The 21,768-nt window shown below is 49.4% G+C and overlaps 1 protein-coding gene across 2 annotated transcripts in view; it reads right to left on the bottom strand.

Annotated features, from left to right (window-relative positions):
- LOC133354336 (glutamate receptor ionotropic, delta-1-like) overlaps positions 1 to 20,549 on the bottom strand; it is a 255,216-nt gene extending 234,667 nt beyond the window's left edge. Inside the window, exons 1-2 of one of the 2 annotated variants that reach the window (XM_061571085.1) lie at positions 19,959 to 20,549; positions 3,304 to 3,459 (exon numbers count right to left, since the gene is read on the bottom strand). In XM_061571085.1, coding sequence (XP_061427069.1) covers positions 3,304 to 3,459; positions 19,959 to 20,052 — 250 coding nt within the window. In that variant the 5' untranslated portion in view covers positions 20,053 to 20,549. The remainder of the gene's footprint in view (positions 1 to 3,303; positions 3,460 to 19,958) is intronic. The other variant, XM_061571084.1, reaches the window with a different exon arrangement.
- Positions 20,550 to 21,768: the final 1,219 nt, after the last annotated feature.

The following is a 21,768-nucleotide window of genomic DNA, read 5'->3' as shown; positions in this document are numbered from 1 at the left end:
CCCCCACCCCACCTATTATTTTTGCGTGTGAATCCGTGAGCCCCTTTGAGCTACTTGCGGCGGCGAAGCTGTCGGGGGCTGTCGTTTTTTATTATTTCGCCTGGCGCCGCTGCCGTCGACCATTCACGATGCAAAGGGCGAGGACTGCCGGGGCCTTTTCAGCGACGTGTCGAGAAACGCAATTAAGAAAAGCACAGCACCATCTGTTGACCGCAGCGGGGAATCCCATTGCTGAACGCAACACCCCCCAGACGCTCCGAAATCCCTCGTGATATTCAGCACAAGGTTTCATCGTTTTTAAAATGTAATCATTACCGTTGCAGTTGACTGATAATCACCAAATGGGGAGGCAGTGGTCAGTCGGGAGGGCGAATGGCAGTCGCTGATTAGCCAGTTAAGAGTAAGAGAGAATACCCATGTGCCAGTCGGCTTGCTTATTAGTGGGCATGTTTGAGCATACTTCACCATGCTGGTCAGTAGAGGTTAGTGGAGCAGAGTCCGAGGACTGGTTCAGATATTACTCGCCACCGATTTGCAAGATGTCAGGCTCACGTCGATTGCTGTGGCCCTACTTCGGGTCGTTTAAACATCCCTATATCTGTGGGCTGGAGCAGCATAATATGTAGAGAGCCACAGAGCTTGGGAAATTATTGGCGCTGGCCCACCACATGGCTGCCTGCCTTCCTACTCGTTTGTGGTTCCTAATTGCGCCTTTGAACCCAACTACCCGAGTTAAATTCATGGGCAGTGGTAAGCAATATGAACCAGACCAGGCCCCCCTCCCGCTCCCAAACAACTCCTCACCGACCCACACTGACTAACGTGGTGAAGTATGGTCAAACTACCCCCATGACTGATACGATGTGGTGAGGCCTTCACCCAGCAGTGGACAGAGCTGTACAATTTTTTTTATTCACGATTATACTACTTGGCAACTGGATTATTCGTTGTATAGACTAAGTGACTTCGTAATAAAATAAACGATAACAAACACACACGTGTATATTTAACGACATACTCACGAGATCTAACCCAAACCTCTAATGCATAATACTGATCGTGAGAGCCTGTGCGTTAACGAACATGCAATTAACGCACGATGAATATTCGACATCCAGAGAAAGTCATAAAAACACCTCTATTTAACTATAGATGTAATTGACATACGGGGCAAGCACGCAATTATTAACACGTTTTGAATCTCAGTGGTAAAGAAATGCTGACATGCTCCAAGCCCTCTTTGTAAAGGAGGGAATTTATAGCAAAATTTGCAATTAAAAATTCTTCCTGGTGTGCCACTTTTCTCGGCACGCTGATTTAAAATAAACACACCCACTGATGCTGTGAACATTTGTTGAACAAAGACGGGAAATCAAATGAGAGGCGAAAACTGTAAATGGAGACAAAAGGACAACGTGATGACAGAGTTACATTCACTAGCGCCCTACATCTGCAAACATCACATCAAAGCGAAATGTGGATGCAAGGTTTTAATTTGATGTTTCGCAAAAAAAGGTGAGACACTCCAATTGAAATATATGACGCCAAAAAATAAATATGCTTTTGCCGAATAGGAGTTGATAATTGTTCATTAACCAAGAATACTGTGATAGATTATACGTAAGCCCTTTATGTAAGAGACAAAAACATATGTATATATATTAGATATGCCCGTGCTAAAAAAAATATTCCAGAAACAGAGGCACACAGATTACATTATCATTTTTTGGAAAACCCTTCTGCATAAAATGGAAGATAATTACCAAGCGTTATTATAGTTAATTAGGCTAAAGGTTGAGAAAATATATATTTTCATTAGATTTGCCGCAAATTATAAATGTGTCACCCTCCTCCAGCGGTGTAAGATGACACCTCTTATTCGTGCAGGAAAAACCGGGACACATAAAACCCAGTGGGGCACCCACAGGCACTTGAGTCCTACCCACAGTGACCTAATTGCCTGACCACCAAACAGCATCAACTTGTAGACCCCGTGGGGAGGGGTTAAAACAAAAAGTACCAGGTAGGGGTTGAATGAATTCAACCTCTGTTATACCGAACAAGCGAAAACCGAAGAGCAAGTGAAGTCTTCTTCTTGGTTCTTTCGGTAAAGTCACGTAGAAGGGAAATAATAAAATAATAAAAATAAAACATAATAAAATAATTCTCACGACGTTTCGGCCACAACGCAAGCAGCCGTCCTCGGGTGAAGAACAGGTCTGTCGAGAAGACAGAGCCTGGGGTGTGTCATTCAGACTCTGTCTTCTCGACAGACCTGTTCTTCACCTGAGGACGGCTGCTTGCGTTGTGGCCGAAACGTCGTGAGAATTATTTTATTATGTTTAATTTGTATTATTTCCCTTCTACGCGACTTTACCGAAAAAACCAAGAAGATGAATCCCTGCAGTCACGAAAGCTTTAAAGCAAGTGCAGTGTCGATACTTTTTTGACTGACGAAGATGAGACGCTGAATATAAGCCTCACCCCTTGCGGGCGCAAGCCCAGCCTGTGATTATATCCCAAGCAGTGTTCTTGTATCAGAATTTGGCACTTTGCCTTTCCCCCCTCCCCCCTCCGCCCAGTGCAATTAAAGCACCGTGTTGCGTTTGTCAGGGCTGTGCGCGCACAAACGTGCGATTACACTCGGTGGAACAAAACTCGACCAGTTCTCTCGTGCGAGCAGGACGCAGCGTCGTGCATCGTACGCGTGCGCGTCAACTCAACAGGGCGAAGCGCGCGCCGTATTATCGGCGCGTGGTTTTACTGGAAAAATATATAACAACGGGCGTTGCACGTCGAGTGTGTAACACGCCGTGGGGTAGTTAAGCACAGAGCGTCGCGCGGTGCGGAGACACGTCACCAAGCGATCGGGAGAATTAAGCAAGTACATTATGAACGGGCAACTCCGATCGCCTTGGTTATCGCGAGTGTGAGACGCGGGGGTTTCGGACACGCCGCCTTCCACGTGTTAAACTCAACTGCACCTCCCATCAGCCCCGGTTGGCTGCGTACGGTGTGAAAGAAGTTCGACGCACGTACGCACAGCCTGCTCGACGACCTATCCCCTTGGCTACAGCTCCTCCACGCAAGTTTTAAACCAAGCCATCTCACGTCCCATCCCGTCGACACAGAAGCTGATCATTATCTTCCATTATCTTCCTACTCAACATCTCTAACCATTGCATCAACCCACCCCGTCCCCCTCCCCCTTCATTTCCCCGCCACCCCCCACCATGGCGTCACTCAGCCCCCCACATCCCGTAGGCCCCCCACACAGCCCCGACTGGAAGGCCGCGTGCGTACCTTCCTGCAGGGCCTGGAAGGGGTTGTCTCCCTCCACGGTGCGGATCGAGTAGGTGATCTGCTCGCTCTGCAGGATCTCCTCGTTGGCGTTGATGTCGGCCACGGCCAGGCTGAACGCCTCCTGGTCCTTGAGCGCCGACTCCTCGAAGATGGCCCCTGGGTCGACGGCGCCGGGAAGGGAGCAAGGGGGGAGGAGGGGGAATGGGGAGGAGGGGAGGGAGAGAGAACACAGGTTGAGCGAGTGAAGAACTCGGTTTTGTCTTTTTGACATTTTGATGCCGATTGTGCGACCGGGCGTCACGAGGGTGAAGTTTGCGTTCGGAAAACCCTCACGGTCCGGTGCGTCATCCCATCCTGCGAGTGCACAACCTGTGCAAGAAAATATGACAGAACTACTAGCGAGATTCCTCCGAGTGACCTCGCACACGCGAAGAGTCGTTTGTTTCACCGCAATCCAAAATGTAGGTTTTGTTTCCCCAGAGCTATATAATTTAATGCGATGGGTTGTTTTTTTTCTGAGCAGTCGTTGCTGGCTGGACTGAGACCGCCATCAACTCACTCGACTTAAAAAAATAAAAAATCCACTTCATTCACAGCGGGGCCACCGAGATTTAAGATCCCAGCGGCGGCGCTGGCTCAGAGCGAGCTCTGACCCCGTGATCCACTTAAAACCCTCATTGGTCATTCCACGAGGTTTATTTTTGTTGAAGAGCAAGGCACGAGTGTAGACGGGCGATTATATGACAGAGATCTCGGAGGTAGCTTTGTGACGTCTCCTTCCACGAGCCATCCTCTTCGAACACGAGACGATGGACTGCCCTGCAGCACATTCTCGCGAGTGGACACTTCGTCTCAGAACCTGACATCGACAGTGCACTTGGAATCAAATTGCGTGTGGGACGTGGGAGGGGGGGTGCAAGAAAACAAAATACAAGAAACGAAAGACTCGGCCGAAAATAAATGCCGAACCAATTTCAGGAAAATGCAGCCGGGCGGATGTTTTGCAGATTACACTGCTCCCCTGCGTGTGATCCTGCCTGTCATAGGTGGTCAATGACAGTAATTGTCCCAGTAGTCTATGAGGTTAGACCGCGGATCTCCGTGTTTGTCTTGCCTATATTATACGCGCGAGCCTGCGTGTATTCATTTCCAGCCTGCGTTGGAGTGTAGGATGATGGCAGTCCTTGCCGCACGCTGGTGGGTGGACGCGTATGTATAAATATCTAGAGAGGGTGACATCCTCCTTGATAACAATGTCATGATTACTGTTATCAGCTCCAACTGGCAGAATTACCCTTCCGTGCTTGTACCCAATACCGCAACACACCCTGTCACCCCAACAGCTTCACTGTGATCAACAATGCCATTAATCCTCCTTTCAGCCATTTCAGGCTGTTTGGGGCAAGTGCTGTTAGCGAGTGCCTAGGAAAGCCTGGCCACCTTTGTCTCCCCGGTGCTTATGTCTACGAACTGCACGCTAAGTACTCATTGAAGGATGAGTTGACCTCAGGGAGGCCCGCTACCGGCCCAGATATCCGTCACCAATGTTGACCATGAACCACCCTTTTGCACCCAACAATGCCGAATGCGAACATAGCTGCTGTCCCCATAGCACCCACACAAACCGAGCTTGCGTCGTGATATGCCCGGTAAAAATATAAAAAATTCAACACCCAATGAATGACAGAATTCGTAAAATACATTTAAAATTTCGATTTAAAGCTTTCGTGACTGCAGGGATTCATCTTCTTGTTTTTACGGTAAAGTCACGTAGAAGGGAAGTAATAATATAACAAAAATAAAACATAATAAATAATTCTTACGACGTTTCGGCTACAACGCAAGCAGCCGTCTGCTTGCGTTGTAGCCGAAATGTCGTGAGAATTATTTTATTATTTTTATTATTTTATTACTTCCCTTCTACGTGACTTTACCGAAAAAACCAAGAAGATACATTAAAGATGTGTTGCCACGGTTTGACGACACACGTCTTAGCAGAATCCCACACATCCTAACAGCATCGCACCGTCTAGTTCGCTGGCATTTGCAGGCGATCGTCATGGAAATGACGTGCTTCTTCAATATCAGATCTGTTTAACACGTAGGCTTTTACGACCAATATTATCCAATATAAAGGTGTTTTCTAATTGGGTTCGACAGTGTAAATATAAGATGTGGCGTTAATAAAAGCCGCCAGAAACGCATCGGTTGTAAAGTTCTGCACACAGAAGCCCCTCCCAGTGGAAGTTGCCATCACCCAATATCATTTGGCACGGCGCAGCTTCAGGATTTGCAGCGATGTAGCCGAGAAGAAAGGAAAAACAGCTTTGCGGCACTTTTTTCATAAAAATAATAATAATAATAAACTGCTCGCCCGTTCATCAATGAATTTCTTACACGTGGCGCTTTGCTTTGTTTACTCAAGTCGCTTAGATTGTCAATGCAATTGTTGGGAATGCAAGTTGTGCACACATGCCTCTCGAGGTGTTAAGAGGTGTTAAGACCAAATCTTTATGTGCGGGCGGGGGGGGCGGATGGGGGCTGGTGGTTTCATTGACGTTTACAAAAGCGATGGGCTTGTCATTACAGCAGTTGTCGTGGCTTTTGTGCGCTCAGGAGCGGGACCGCTCAATGAACGTGATCTATTTAGAATTGGCTAGGAAGGTGTGTGTGTGTGTGACTTGCATGCGCGCACCTGTGGTTGTAACTATGAGGAGGAAAATCACCGGTCGGTCTTATTCCATTCATTAATTGTCTCTCTCGCTCACTCTTCATATAAAAACGTGCTTCAGGGGGTGAGAATTTTTTTTGGGACAAGATTGCAAGGTTGTTTTTCATTCTGACCACCATTTCCCCATCTTCTGGAATAAATGTTCGTGCCGTTGCGATAGTCTTTGTGCTATCAAGCGTGGGAGCGAATACCAAAAATTCAAGCGGTGCAGGTAATTTGCCTCCTGCGTAAATGCTGCAGACAACACTTAAATTTGATTTCAAATTAAGCTCAACATTGTTCGGGTGACACTGGGGATTTTTCAGCTCACTCGTGCAACTTATTTTCATTACTGCCCCACCCCCCACTCCGCCCCGTATTAGTTCAAGGTGCGTCCATTAAGTTTCATGTCGTCAAAGTGCTTTCACACGAGAAACTTTAGATATTTGATTTTTTTGGAGGAGGGCCTCGAAATCATTTTTTATGGCAGAGCCATTTATTTAACCGTGAGCCGCGTGACATCCCGGAGCCGGGAAACGAGCAGCAGCAGCAGCAGCCTTAAAATAAATCTTGTTTCTTTGTTCTCTTTCCAAGTCAATTGGCAAATGAAACAAATGTTGGCTCCAGCTGGGTTAACGTGCATGGCCTGCCTGTCTGGCCTGCCTGGCCTGCCTGGCCTGCCTGGCCTGCCTGTCTGGCCTGCCTGTCTGGCCTGCCTGGCCTGCCTGTCTGGCCTGCCTGTCTGGCTTGCCTGTCTGGCCTGCCTGTCTGACTTCCCTGGCCTGCCTGTCTGGCCTGCCTGGCCTGCCTGTCTGTCTGGCTTCCCTGGCCTGCCTGTCTGGCCTGCCTGTCTGCCTTCGTGCGGCGGGAATGAAGTTGAAGCCACACGCAATCGACGGGGGATCACGGGAATCCGAAACCAGATGGGAGCTACAAAATACGAGGGGGGGGGGGGGCGGTCGTGAGTGGGGGGGCATTACATTATGCTTCATGTTTTTAATGAGCGTTTTGGCCCAATGCTCATAATTAATCCGCGGGCCATCATTAACACGAACACACACTGGCCTAATAGTTATCGTAATAAGGTTGCTTATTATGTTTCCGTTTCGTGTTAATGGCGCGAGTGTTGTGACATTTCGCGCGTAATCAAGCGTGCATAATAAGCGTTTTCATCTCGATACACACCTGCACGCCAGTGGGCAGGCTATTGTTATGCACGGCTTTGCTTACAAAGCCGTGCGGTTTGTTTCATACTATCTCCTCCCTCCTTTCTTCTTCTCGGCCACAAGCCCCGCGATTGAACCGCGGGGGGGGGGGGGGGGGATCGGTGCGCTCGCATTTTATATCCGAGCGAGACGCATTTCGGCACGGAAGAGGGGAGGGGGCCTTCATCCACCAGTGGATAGATAATGCGCTGAAGGCTCCTTCCAAGCACCAATGTGAAACTGATGACACCGGAGGCGCAAGATATGAATGTTCTTATCAGCGGTAACACACGTGGCATGAAGGGCGAGGTGGTGATATTGCACACACACACGCGCACACAGCCCGGAAAAAAAGAAAAAACACAACAAAGATGCCTTGCTTCGTCTTACAAACTGTTGGGGCAAGTGTTTGTTCGGGAACGCCTGTTACGGTCAGTCCATACGGTGCAAGATGAGGTGGTTGCAGTGCCGGATTATCCTCGGAGCAAAAGTAGCTACATATGCTAGGGGCCACGCACTTTCAAGCGCCCCGCGCTAAACGCTTTCAAGCTATAAATTCCGGTTCAATGATTCTGCACTTGCTCTATTACTATAGTACTATACTGGCTTCAACTTTTACGAACGACTGGGTGTTTAAGGTTAGCGATTTGTTGTATTTTCAGGCTGTATAGCAAATGAAAACATACAATTACTTTACTATGCAAGTACAAATGTAGTGTTTTAATATGCTTTTTTTTTATTTAGGACCCCTTTATAACACATGCCGCAGGCCCCGCACCAACTTCACTGGTGCTACCTCGTGACGTTGTTTATCAAGGACCCCACCACCGTCTCGTGTTCACGACGCAGTGCATTGCGACTCGTGAATTATTGAGTTGTTTTCTTTTGTTTATATCGAATTTGACAACAACAACAAAAACGGCTCCTCTTGTTAGTTTGGATACCGACCCCTGGGCTTAGCACCACGCTCAGCCACATGTGTCTCCCCCGTGCCGATGTTTAGACACTGCACCAGGGTATACTCACTTAAGGCCGAGTTGATGAAGGGGTGAAGATATAGAACAGGTTCGGATACCATGAAATGTTAGCCATGGCTGGGAATCAAACTTAGGTGACCGGTTTTGTAGCCACTGCGCCGTTGCTTCCAACAAAGACAAAGCTCCCCTGTGTAACCTTAACAGATTGTTGGGGCAAGTGCTGTTAGCGAGCACCTGTGAGGGGGTGGGTGGCCAGCAGCACCACGCCCGGCCGCCTTTGTCTACCCAGTGGTGATGTTTACACACCGCACCAGGTCCTCATTTAAGGCTGAGTCGACATAGAGGTGGCCCAGAACCGGTTCAGATAATCGTCACCTGGTGTTGGCCGTGAGCGGGAATCGAACTCGGGTCTCAAGGTTCGTAGCGCGGCAACCGCTGCACTATCCGCTCCCCAGACAAACGCATACACACAGTGCCACACACACTTAAATTTTGATGTAAAGCTTTCGTGACTGCAGGGATTCATATTGTTGGTTCTTTCGGTAAAGTGTTTTTTCACACCTGATGATAATTGCTTGTGTTGCAGTCGAAACGTCGTGAGAACTGTATTGTTTTTATATAGTTATTTTATTTTGTTTCCCTTCTACGTGACTTTACCAAAAGAACCAAGAATACACACACACACACTCGTTTGAAATTTTACTTTGCATTGCTTTGTCCTTTCCCGTCTCGGACGAGCATTGCCAGGGTGCACTCTCGATGTGCGTTTGTCGACCTTGAAACCCTACTGGACCGTCTGTGGAAAAGAGCTTCGTAGCTCATCGGATTCCGCCCGCAGTCGAAATAAAGGATCTCGTTCTGTGCTACCGCTTAACGTCATTGCACAGCGCAGCACAACCAGTGTCTGGATTTAATGTGCAAAGAGCGTCCAAGATGCATCTAAATCAGAGCCAAGCGTTTCTAGACACTCCTGCGTGCGTGTTTACACGGCAGACTCTGTGTTCAGTTTAGCAAATTGATGATAGACGAGTGCGAATTCAGGTGGGGATTTACTCAGCCTCATTACCGACGTCAACTTCCTCATCAATTATAAAATCTTTATGAAATCATCATTGTCACCGACATCATCTTTTTTGGTGCTTTGCTTTTAACGGCAGCTCGTGGGTCGTCATCTTCACCATAATACCATCATACTCACATCCATCTGTCCTCATCTTCATTCCCACAAAAGATCATTGTTCCTTCAGCCACCTCCAACATCCTGATCCTCAGCCTTGCTCTCAATCTCCCCCCCCCCCTATGCATGCTACAAGAAGCCATCTTCCTGTGGAATGCGTCAAATCCGGTACGTCTTTTTCCTTCCACTGCCATTCACCACGACGATAATTGATTTCATCATCACCATCATCGTCGTCAATTGTGAAAACATGAATTATCAAATCATGAAAATAATGATTGATTAAATCATCAAAATATCAATCACCACCAACAACATCATCACCATTACCAATTACATCATCAATTGTTAGTGTTACATTATAAATTATTAAATCATCTACATCAAGTTTCAAATAAGAATAACATTAAAATGTATTGTTAAATCACCATCATCATAATTAGCAATGATATATTTAGGTTAAACCAGTTACATTATCAAAATCATTCATTGTAGAAACATCTCAACCACGTATCAAATCATGAACTTCCAGAATAATAATACTTATCAAATAACTCATTTATAGAATCATCAGCCAATTGTTGCACACTCGAAATGAAGGACGTGGGCAGGTGCTCCAAATCGAGGGCAGACACATTTATTGTGGTTAATAGCAATCTTGTGAAGAACAGCGCCGTCACTCTGTGAAATGCATCAGCACGTGTCACACACAGCAATTATTCCGAGTCGCCATTAACCACGTGGCTGGTTTACACGTGCGGTTATTCATTAACCCTGCCAGCCACCTACAGGCCCAACTCAGTCATCACATGCTGCTGTACACACATGCATTGATATACTGCACAGCACATCAGGACTTTCACAGAACCACACTTTACTCCCTTGCTGCACAAGGATATAATTAAAAGAGTGATCCATTCCTAATGTGTCACACAATTATCAAGCGATTCATTATCCAATCACAATGTTGGTCAATCATACCCAACGTCAGGGTCTGCGGTTGTTGGCAAGTTCAGGTATCCGTTGCTCTCTTACAGATTACAGTTGCCAATCACAAGGCACGGGGAGGGGGGGCGTGTAATCTCGAGAGTTGTTTCAAGACCGCCAAAAAGAAGATGGGTCATTTGAAAACGGCAACACCTTGAATTTGTGTCTGGATCAGAGCGACTCATTCCACGCATTACACACGAAACAGCGCGAAGCAGTTGACAAATACGTGGACTTTGGTGAAGCCACTGTCTGTGAGGCACGAGGAGCGATGGGGCCTGTCTGGGCTGCTGCCTCGGCTTATCTCAGCTTAGGGGCAGCAGAAGATCGTTGTGGGGACACCCATTCAAATGTGGAGGGGGAGACCCATTGTGTAAACTGAACTAAAACTAAACTAGTTTTTATTTTTTATTTTACCAGCTAAGACCCACTGAGCGATGAAGAACTTTTTTCAGAAGCAACCTGGCCACAGACGATAGCTCAACGAAGTGGCTTAGCATGTGGAAATCTATAGCAGTCAAATACTCGAAACGCGGGAGAAAAATCCATGCGACCACGATGAGAACATGCAAACTCCAAATGTACAGGCATCAGGGTCGGGATGAAACCCATGACTTCCTGCATGGCAGGCAACATATCGTCACGGTGGCAAGTCAAGGGTTTTAGTAGAAGGGGCAGCGGGGAAGGATAAACTATGGAAGTCACGGATGAGTAGAGAGCGAATACTGCAGTTGATGTTATCGTTGCTGAATGGGAAATGTCCCATGGAATAATAAACACAAACACTTGCGTATCCATGGAAGCCTCATCGAACCTCAATATTTTTTTCGAGAAGGGTGCTGCTCCTTTAGGATGTTTAAGCAATTCCACGAATGAGCGTCCAATTTAACGTGGGATACAAACGGGGAGGACCCTGAGAACACCCACCATGAATATATGATGCGGGGAAGAATCTCACCCATAGCTTCAGGCAGATTCAAGAAATACATTGCCGTGCTGCCATCAACCGATCACCTCGCAAACCCAAACCTATAAACGCCCGATTATCTCAGACAGCATCCTACGTGAGTATTCACCAGGCTGAATCTGCTTAGCTTCTGAGATTAGGTGCTTACACATGCACGGTGATTCTCCATGTAGACATGCGGCACACACACGCAGACACCCTGGTTTTGTATACCATATGCTATACAAATACAGAGCAATCAGTTTAGGAGATACTCCACTGATTTCTAATCAACTTCATATTTTTAATTATTTAGGCCTATGCATCGGTGAATGTTGTAAGCAAATCAGACTTGCCAGAGTGGGTAAAATATGCATTAGGAGTATTACAATTTTAAGTTTAAAAAAATTAATGTTTTACCTTTACAATTTCTAACGTTAGAACGTTATGCGCCTTAAAATTCTGCAGAACCAATTTTTTTTTTTACAAATCACTACTTGAATCGATACATAATAACAAATACCAAAAATAGAACAATGATTACACGATGTAACACGATTTTTGTTCCTGGGTAGCAAGTGATATGTTTTAATTGCTTATGCCTATAAAGTATAGAAAATGGCTATCATTCCCCACAAACTTTGCTTTTGTGACCAGGACTTAATGTACAGGAATCAATCAAATACACACGTTTTCTCACTGAAAATATTTAAATTTCTAAATATCACTGTCCTGGTCACAAAAGCAAAGTTTGTGGGGAATAATAGCCAGTATCTGTACTTGTGAGGCATTAAGCAATTAGTAAATAACAATTACTACCCAGGAATAACAAAACAAATTGTTAGTGTAATTATTATTCTGAAAATGATTAATTGTTACAGTATTTCAGAAAGAAAAAAATTTCGTCGGGACATTCTACATTTTCTACAAGCACTTTTCTTTTTAAAACCACGACCAACGATAATCGCGATACGACGATACTGCTCGCAACGGATTCGATACGATTATCGCGGCCAGAATCGCGAGTTATCGGTCCACATCGTGGCAGGCCCCACCCCAACGCGTTTCGCATTCGCGCAAGGCGCCCCCTACCGGGGCGGTATGAGAATGTAGCGGACGCGCACAGCCCCAGCGCTGTGGTGGTGGTGAGGAAGAGGGGTGAATGTATGGGGTTGCGATGTGGCTCGTGGCGGTGATGAATTGAATTAATTGGGGGGGGGGGGGGGGGGGGTTGCTTTATTTCATAATTTCTCATCATGTCCTCGCACGTGGCGCCTCATCCCTCTAAAAAAAAGAAAACCCGGCGTCACTCGCTCTTCTCCGAAATGGGATTTAGCCTCGTGGGTAGGGGGTTTGTGGACTGGTTTTTTTGTTTAGTTTAGCCGATGGCGCCGTTGTTACAGCCGAACCGCATTGAGAAGGCAACGTTGATCACGGGCACGGAATGAAATTACGATAGAGGGTGGGTGGTAGGGGGGGGAGTCGGGACGCGTCATAGCTGGGCAGCGAGAGGGGACGATGGGCCAGTGATGGACGAGGCTGGTGACAGAATCGCAGTCCAAGGAGGGAGCGCTCAGCAACCAGCGGGCAAACCCCGTGAAGAAGGTGCGCGTGAGATGGGTGGTAGCGGCGTTCAGGGGGAGTGTGGAGGCCTTCATCCAGCGGTGGATTTATCGCTGCTGCTTTTTATGATAAAAGCCGTGTTGCCTTCCGGATAAGAGTTATATTTTTTTGGTGGGTGGGGGGGTCTCATTAGCAAACAACAAAATGTAATTTTAAAAGATTGGCACGCATTCTGGCACTTACACAAAGATCACCCCCCTACAGCCGTTTACATATCCTTGTAGACAAGTGCCGTTAGCGAGCATAGCGTGTGATGTAACCACCACCACGCCCGGCCGCCTTTGTCTCCCTACCCTTGACACAACGCATGCGGTTACTGTACTCATTGGAGGCCGAGTTAACCTACGGTAGCTATCGCTCACCGCCGATGTTTATCCACTGCCGGGATTCGAACTCAGGACACGCCTAACCACACACACAACCTACCGCTGTGGTTGTATATAGCCTTGCCTTGTACGAATGTTTATAAAATGTCCATACTTGCAGGGTAGAGTGATTGGCTGAGGTCCTGAGCATGAGGATTTCTAAGACCTCAGCCATGGTCCGAAATGAGCGTTTGCATTAATTATTGGCCAATGTATTGCAACCTCATCATCATCATCATCATCCTCAGTCATGATCAATCCACTGCTGGATGGAGGCCTCCCCAAGCCGTCACAGTCTCTCACAGTTCATGAACGTAAAAAAAACTGCCTCGCACTTTCCTGCACACCAGCTGATTTCATTGCGACATCACGATTCTTGACCATTATCATCGTCGTCATCCTCCTCCCTTTGAGCGACGTGCCCTACCTGAGCCCACGTATTTCTATTCAGAGTTTGAATGGAGCTTTTAACCTTTAACCCGTCCTAATCCCAAGTACGTCCTCTCATTAACGTGCCCATCTTTCTGTCTGTCGATGGCGTTAGCCCAGCATGCGTCTCTCCCACGCATCTCTGCACACGTTTCCATGTCATCTTTTATAAATGTGTCCGAGCCATACGTCATACATTGCAGATCATTAGGCGATGCTGCGGTCGCTCCTGCTGCTGCTGCGGTGTTGATAGTGGTGCACAAGCACAGTTAACAACAAACACTCACATTCGGTAATAAACGAAACACCTAAAAAAGGTGACGTTCTCTGGCAATAGCACTTCCTCACAGCGCGTCATGCATGGCAGACAGCACCCATCGATTAAGAACATCGTTCTTCTGGCGCATTGATCAACGCGAACACGTGTGCATCTTTCGTAACATGTACGTGTCAGACTCAGGATATTTATGTTTAGTGGAGGAGGAATCCGATGAGCTATAAAGCTCTTGTTTACAGATGTCCAGTAGGGGCGGGTCAGAAGGTCACAACAACAAGCAGCACGAAAACACGGTGGGAGTGCAACCTATAGGACAGGTAAACAATAACTTTAAAATAAATACTATTAAAATGAAACTTTTTTTTTATCTTACCAGGTAAAAGCCCACTGACACATGAAGTTTCTTTTTTTAGAAGCGACCTGGCCAACAATGATAGCTCAACAAAGTGTCTCATCGTGTGGAAATTCATAGAAGCAAAATAATCGAACTCATCTAAACATCGGGGTACAATATCCAGCAATTATGAGCCTATTGATTATCCCCCAAGCCCCCACACCCTTCCTCCGTCTGTCTATGCGGGACACACGGGGGGGGGAGGGGGGGGGTGTGACTCACGCAAGCTCACACACACACCAGTGCGCGTTTGGGCCGAGACACTGAGACGAGAACTCGACTTGCATAGTAATGGGGGCATGGAAACGCCGCGGCGCTCGCCCCATAGAGACGCCCAAAGAAAGGGAAGCATTTCCTCCATTGTCGCACACCCAAGTGGCGTGGGCGAGCACGTTGCACGCCACCACCACCACCAACACCACCAACACCACCACGAACAACAAGCGCCGTCTCGCCATTAGCAAGGCAGCTGTGGGTGAGTAGAGGGGGTGAGGGGCAGTAGCTGCAATAGAAACGGCGAATAAAGAGCACCGATTGCGCGAGATTCACGGACAACGATGATGACGACGACGACGATCTCCATTGAATAAAAGGAAACAAACTGACAAATAATTGCGCTGCCTTGGAATGCGTTTTCCTAATTGAGTTTGTGGCAGAAGCGATATCGCTGCGTGGTGTAAATGAGCATGGGATGCGCGCGCACACACACACATAAAACAAGTCAAAGATCACCCGTATAGCCCACATAGGTTGTAAAGGCAAGTGGCTGTTCGCGAGCACCGGTGAAGGTGGGTACGATGCACAAGGGGGTGGGGGGTGTGGCACCCGCACCACGCCCGCTCGCCTTTGGCTCCCCGAGAGTTTGGATGTTTCCACACCGGCGTAACGTGAACCCATGTATGGTCGAGTCGACCTCGAGGAGGCCCAGGACCGGTTCAGATGACACTGATGTATGCTAGCCGTGGCCGGGAATCAAATTCTTAAGACACACACGCGCACGTAGCATACACTCACACGTGCTCTCGCGCGCACACACACGCACGAGCAGGATAAATTGGATTTTCTCTGCACGTGGTCATCAGCTTTGGAATTCCCTTTTGGCCTCGCCGCAAATATTGCTTGGACCTCAGTGAAGGCTCACGACCGGTGCGTGTCCTTGAATGAGTCACCTGACAGAAGCTGGTCATGGTGTGAGTCACTCACCATCTTGGGGTCATGAATTTACGCGAGACCACGCTATATTACACTTTGTAAATGGTAATTATCAACCAGTGTAATCCACTGCTGTGTCATTGGTTTATTTGGGAAACGGGAGAGAGACCGGCTTCACTGATATATTTGCTGCAAACTCCGATTGCCGGGTTCATAGCACAGTGCGCTAACCACTGTGCCACCACTCCCCCCTTCTTTACACACATCCCAGATAATACCAAAACTTTAGATTTTCTTTCATAGAAAATATCTCTAACAAATGCCCAAGAAAAAAATATAATGTCCCAATGTCTGGAAATGTTTTTTTTTAGAATAGAGTAAACATATCGGCCGTCAAGTCTTCTTGTCGAGTTGCGGTGTAGTGCATTCCATGAATACTGAATACGCCTCACAAAAACTCGCTGATTTGCAACGCTTTTGAGAAGACAAAAAAAAACCTTGGCAGAGTTTAAGGTCGGTAAAAAGAGTGCTTTTGGTTTGCCAACCAAAAGCAGTAATATACAGTAGTTTACCATTAATACATACCCAGCCCCTTCCCATACAGAGCGTAGACCCAGAACACGTTCATTAAAACATATTTCTTTTTCATTGCCATTAACCATTTGCATGTTTCCCGTAGGCTATTCAGAAATTGCGTGCAAGACCATTGCATGGTCTTTCACGCAAACTCAAAGTGGACGCCGAATTGAAAATGATCCAATTTACCACACTCGTGACTAATACGTGTTTACGTAAAGTGTGTACCACGGTAGGTTTTGTAGAAGGCACCCGCGTGTACGTGCGCGTGTGTGTGTGTGTCTGTGTGTGCGTGTGTGTGGGGAGCGGTGGTGTAGCGGTTAGCGCTATGCTGCGCTATGAACCTGGCGACCCGGGTTCGATTCCCGCTCACGGCCAACATCAGTGACGATTATCTGAACCGGACCTGGGCCTCCCCTAGGTCAACTCAGCCTCAAATGAGTACCTGGCGCAGTGTGTAAACATCGCCACTGGGGAGACAAAGGCGGCCGGGCGTGGTGTTGGCCACCCACCCCCTCGTGTGCCGTGCCGGCCTTCATAGGTGCTCGCTAACAGCACTTGCCCCGACAGTCTGTTACAGGCTATACGGGGGATATTTGTCTTTGTCTGTGTGTGCGCTCTGCATCGTGGAGCGGCGGTCTCGCGGTTTGCGCGCTGCGCTGCGAACCCGGCGAACCGAGTTCGACTCCCGCTCACGGCCAACACCAGCGACGATTATCTGAACCGTTCCTGGGATTCCTCCCCTAGGTCGTCTCAGCCTTAAACGAGGACTACACGGTACGGTGTGTAAACATCAAACAGTGGGGAGACAAAGGCGGCCGGGGCGCGGGGTTGGTCACTCACCCCCTCCGTGTGCCGTGCGTGGCTTAATAGGTGTTCGCTAACAGCACTTTCCCCAGCAGCCTGTTGAGGCTGTACGGGGGCGTCTTTGCTTTTGTGTGCGCGCGTGCTCCATGCCAATTACAGAGATCTCCCGGACTGAGCCCGCTCCCGTCAGGCAAAGCAGGTTTCTTCTTTTTCAGCCTGGTTAGTTGCAAGTGCACCTGGCAAGGCTTGCCAGGTGTGGTAGTTTAAGCATCACTCAGGGCCGAGTGATTGCTCCCCCGTCACGTGGTGGGATTTCTCCGCGTTTCCCAGGAGGGTTTTTTTTCCCTCTCCCCTTCTCTCTCTCTCCACGCGTGCAGAGGGCCACTCGTCGATGGGATTGTCGAAAGATCTCAATGTCTACGGGGACCCGCCGACATTTGCATAGACTCGCCCGATTACTTTTCGTGGTTCAATGGTTGGCACTCTCGAAACCCCCATCGACATCATTTTGACATCGCTCCAGTATTTTTGTCTAATTAAATGATTTCTTCTTTTTTGTAAATAAAACAAAGTATAAACTGCCATACCTTCTACGGTATGTAACCTACATGCACTGGTACAAGCGGGCCGCCATGCCAATGCATGCGGGATTATCGCAAGATTTAGAGCTGTAGATTTTAGTGTGCACACCAACGGGAAGACGAGACCGCATCTCATTTAACCTCCACGCAATGCGCGGTCAGTCCCCGGTTCCCATACGAGTTAGTAGGTAGCGGGTCCATTACGTGGGGGTTTGCTGTACAGGTATGTGGGAGTTTAGGTCGGTCATTGGGGGTTGATTCACCATACTTCACCGGGCTGCTGACTGCGTGGATGGGATCTATTTCGCATGCGGGTTATGGCGAAGGGGCTGGTAAGGATATGGTTATGCGAGTGTCTGTGTGGCTATGTGTGGGTATGTACACATTCTATGACGACAACAATTCCCACGATAGTCTTAACAGGCTGTAGGGGACACGTGCTGTTAGCGAGTAGCATCTATGAAGGCCGGCACGGCGCACGAGGGGGTGGGTAGCCAACACCACGCCCGGCCGCCTTTGTCTCCCCAAAGTGGCGATGTTTGCACACCGCACCAGTTACTCATTTGAGGCCGAGTCGACCTAGGGGAGGCCCAGTGCTTGGGTTCCCGGGTTCGTAGCGCAGCGCGCTAACCGCTACACTACCGCTCCCTACAACGACTCATAACAACAACCGCGCGGTCACCACGGCGCCTGGTGCCATGCTAGGTGCACTTTGAGGCCATACAGCCACACACACACGAGAGCACTGCACTATGAACCCGGCGAACCGAGTTCGACTCCCGACCACGGCTAAACGTCGTAGTCGAACGACATCCAAACCCTTTCCCGGGGCGAACCAGCGTGGTGAAGTATGGCCAATCAATCCGCACGACCGACGCGACGCTTTGGAAAGGCGTTCCCATCCAGCAGTAGATTCGCAAAAAGCTGTACACACTCGAATGTCACGGTGCTTGCAAATTACCCCCATCACGCACACAATCACTGCTGTTAGCGAGCGCCTATTAAAGGCAGCCACGAAGAGCGAGCTCCAAGTGTGTGAACAGCACTCGGCCATATCCCAACTCACGCACCTTCATGTTTACACACCGACTTGCATCAGGAACTCGTTTAAGGCCGAGCCTACCTAGGGGGACGATGGGTACAGGTTGGGATAGTAGCTTGTGGAATTGCTGGGTACGTGGTATGATTGTGCTAACTATATCAAGCCGTGCACAGACACACAATTAGACACAGACACATAATTAGACAGAGACAAACGGGTAGACATTCTACAAAGACAAAGATCCCCCGTACAGCCTTAACAGACTGTTGGGGCAAGGACACCAGAACGGCGCACGAGGGAGTGGAGTGGCCAGCACCACGCCCGGCCGCCTTTGTCTCCCCCTGCTGCTATGTTTTTACGCATCGTACCAGGTACTCATTTAAGGCTGAGTCAACCCAAGGGAGACCGAGGACCGGTTCAGATCATCGTCGCCGGTGTTAGCGATGAGCGGAAATCGAACTGTGGTGGCCGAGCACGAAGCGCAGCGCGCAGACAATTTCCACCACCGCTCCCCCAATACATTCCACAAAGACAAAGATTCCCCGTTGAGCCTCGACATAATGTCAGGGCAAGTGGTGTCGGCGAGTAGCGCCTACGAAGGCGGGCACGGCACGCAATAGAACATACACCTAGATGTGCACAGGTACACAGACACACACAGACACACACGCGTAGCGCCGCAGATACATGAAGACAAACCACGCGTCCACACGCCGATAGACTCACACAGACACAAGCGCACATGTACAAAGACAAAGATCACCCTATAACCTTTAACGGACTGTTGGGACAAGTGCTGTTCGCGAGCGCCTATGCAGACCGGCAAGGCGAACATTGCGCCCGGCCGCATTTTTCTCCCCAGCGCCAGATATTTACACAATTAAGGCTAAGTCGACCTAGGGGAACCCCAGAGCCGGTCATATATATTCGTCACGGATGCCGTAAGCGGGAATCGAATTCTGGTGGTCGCCCGGGTTAGTCGCGCAGCGCGCTAACCACTGCACGACCGCTCCGCATGTATACAAGACACACAAGGACACAGATACCCCGTGTAGCCTTAACAGACTGTTGGGGCAAGTGCTGTTAGCGAGTAGCACCTACAAAGGCCGGCACGGCACACGAGGGGGTGGGTGGCCAGCACAACACCCGGCCGCCTTCGTCTCCCCAGCGGTGATGTTTTACGCATCGCACAAGGTACTCATTTGAGGCCGAGTCGACCTAGGGAAGTCCCGTAACCGGTTCAGTTAACCGTCACTGTGTGTTGGCCGTGAACGCGATTCGAACTCGAGTGGCCGCCGGGTTCGTAGCGGCGCGCGCGAACCACGGCACCACCGCTCCGCACAAGACACGGACACATCGACACACACCGGCCCACGAGGAGGAGAAGACGCACAGACACACATTTACCGATGTGTATGATGGAGTCCCCGCGGCATCCCACCCACGCGCAGCCAAAGGCGAAGACGACTGCCAGAGTCCCCATCGCTCTGGCGAGACGCATGGCAACAGTGGCGTCTCCCGTCCTCCTCCAGTTACAGTTCCTCCTCCTCCTCCGTCTCCTCCTCGTCTCCGTCTCACTTTTTTGTTGCTTTCTTTTTCTTCTTCTTACGGAGACATCCGACTCTTCCTCGCCGGGTATAACCGAGAGCAGCAATAACCCATGGCTGTCCGCCCTCAACCCTCCCTCCTCCTCCTCCTCCAGCCACTCGGAGACTCGAATCCAAGGCGCGTTGCAGCCACTCAGGGAGGAGCGACCGGTCACACACCACACACACACACACCACACACGCCTTGCACAGCTTAGGCTGAAGAATTAAACAAAAAAGTAACAAAAAATTACATTCACCAAAAGAAAATATTAAATTGTTAAAGACCTCTTCGATGTTCGGCCACCGAGCGTCATCCGTGCGCACCGTGCAGAGTGACACGGAGGAGCGCGGGGTGCAGTGAGCGCGTGGAGGGGAGGGGGAGGAGGAGGAGGAGGGGATGAGGTGAGCCGATTTGCAGAGGGGGGCAAGGGGACGGAGCAGCAAACAGTGAATGCTGCCCCGTGTCCCGTGGCCGCTGAGCGCGTTCACACACGACGCGCACACGCGCAGAAGGAAAATAATAATAATATTATTAAATAAGGGAGCGCAGGACGCACGCGCAAACACACGCACACACACGCGCGTGCGCGCACGGGCGAGATGTGCACACGCGTGCGCGCGCACGCAATCACTGCCCCTGCTAACTGTTCTCACGTTTCCAGCTGCGCATCATTACACAGGCGAATCCAATGAGCCGACAACCAACCACTACCACCACCAACAACCACTCAGTCCCCTCGCCCGCTATTATCCCTCCATCCCCCCGCCACCGCCAACCTCCCGCCACCCCACAAAATATCCTCTCCACCACTCACATCACCCACTAGATGTTACGCACAAAGCCAACGATCCCCCGTATCGCCTTAACAGACTGGCGGGGTAGGTGTTGTTAGCCAGCACCTTTGAATCTCGAGAACGGCACACGAGTGGGTGGGCGGCCAGCACCACGTCCAGCCGCCTTTGTCTCCCGAGTGGCAATGTCGCACTAGGTTCTCAATTGAGGCTGAGTCTACCTAGGGGAGGCCCAGGACCGGTTTGTCACTGGTGTTGGCGGTGACTGGGAATCGAACTCGGGTCGCCGGGTTCGTAGCGCAGCTTGCTAACCAACCGCCACACCACCGCTCCCCGCGTTACAGACATCTACCACAGTGTTACGCAGACACCACTGCATCCACCACTGCATCACGCAGACATTCACCACTGCATCACGCAGACATCCACGCACCCGCGCGCGCACAGATGCCCTCTCCAGTTCCACCCTCCACAATGCAGCAACCAGTTCCGTGAACCCAGCAAACATTGCCGCGCGCAACAACCGACATCACGAGCCAGGCAACCACCTCCGACCATCATCCACCGCTCACTCACTCACCTAGCAAGGCAGCCACCACGCATCCACCCTGCCATGCATTGCCTCGCTTTATGCCCCTCCGCCGCAACCCTCCCTCTTCTTCACTGCCCGTTTGGCTTCGTCTCAAGAGGAGGCACGGAGCAATAACGCGCAGCGTCCATGCAACAGAGGAGGAGGAGGAACGAAGGCAGACTTTGGCTTGAGTTAAAAACAACACGTGTATGTGTGTGTATGAATGTGTGGGGAGCGGTGGTGTAGCGGTTAGCGCGCCTGCGCT

This window comes from Lethenteron reissneri, chromosome 47 (assembly GCF_015708825.2).
Source record: "Lethenteron reissneri isolate LAM-NWPU_2019-01 chromosome 47, ASM1570882v1, whole genome shotgun sequence".
In the NCBI taxonomy this organism is placed as follows: domain Eukaryota; kingdom Metazoa; phylum Chordata; class Hyperoartia; order Petromyzontiformes; family Petromyzontidae; genus Lethenteron; species Lethenteron reissneri.
The sequence above is the reverse complement of the archived record's forward strand: the minus strand, read 5'-3'. Positions and strand labels throughout refer to the sequence as shown.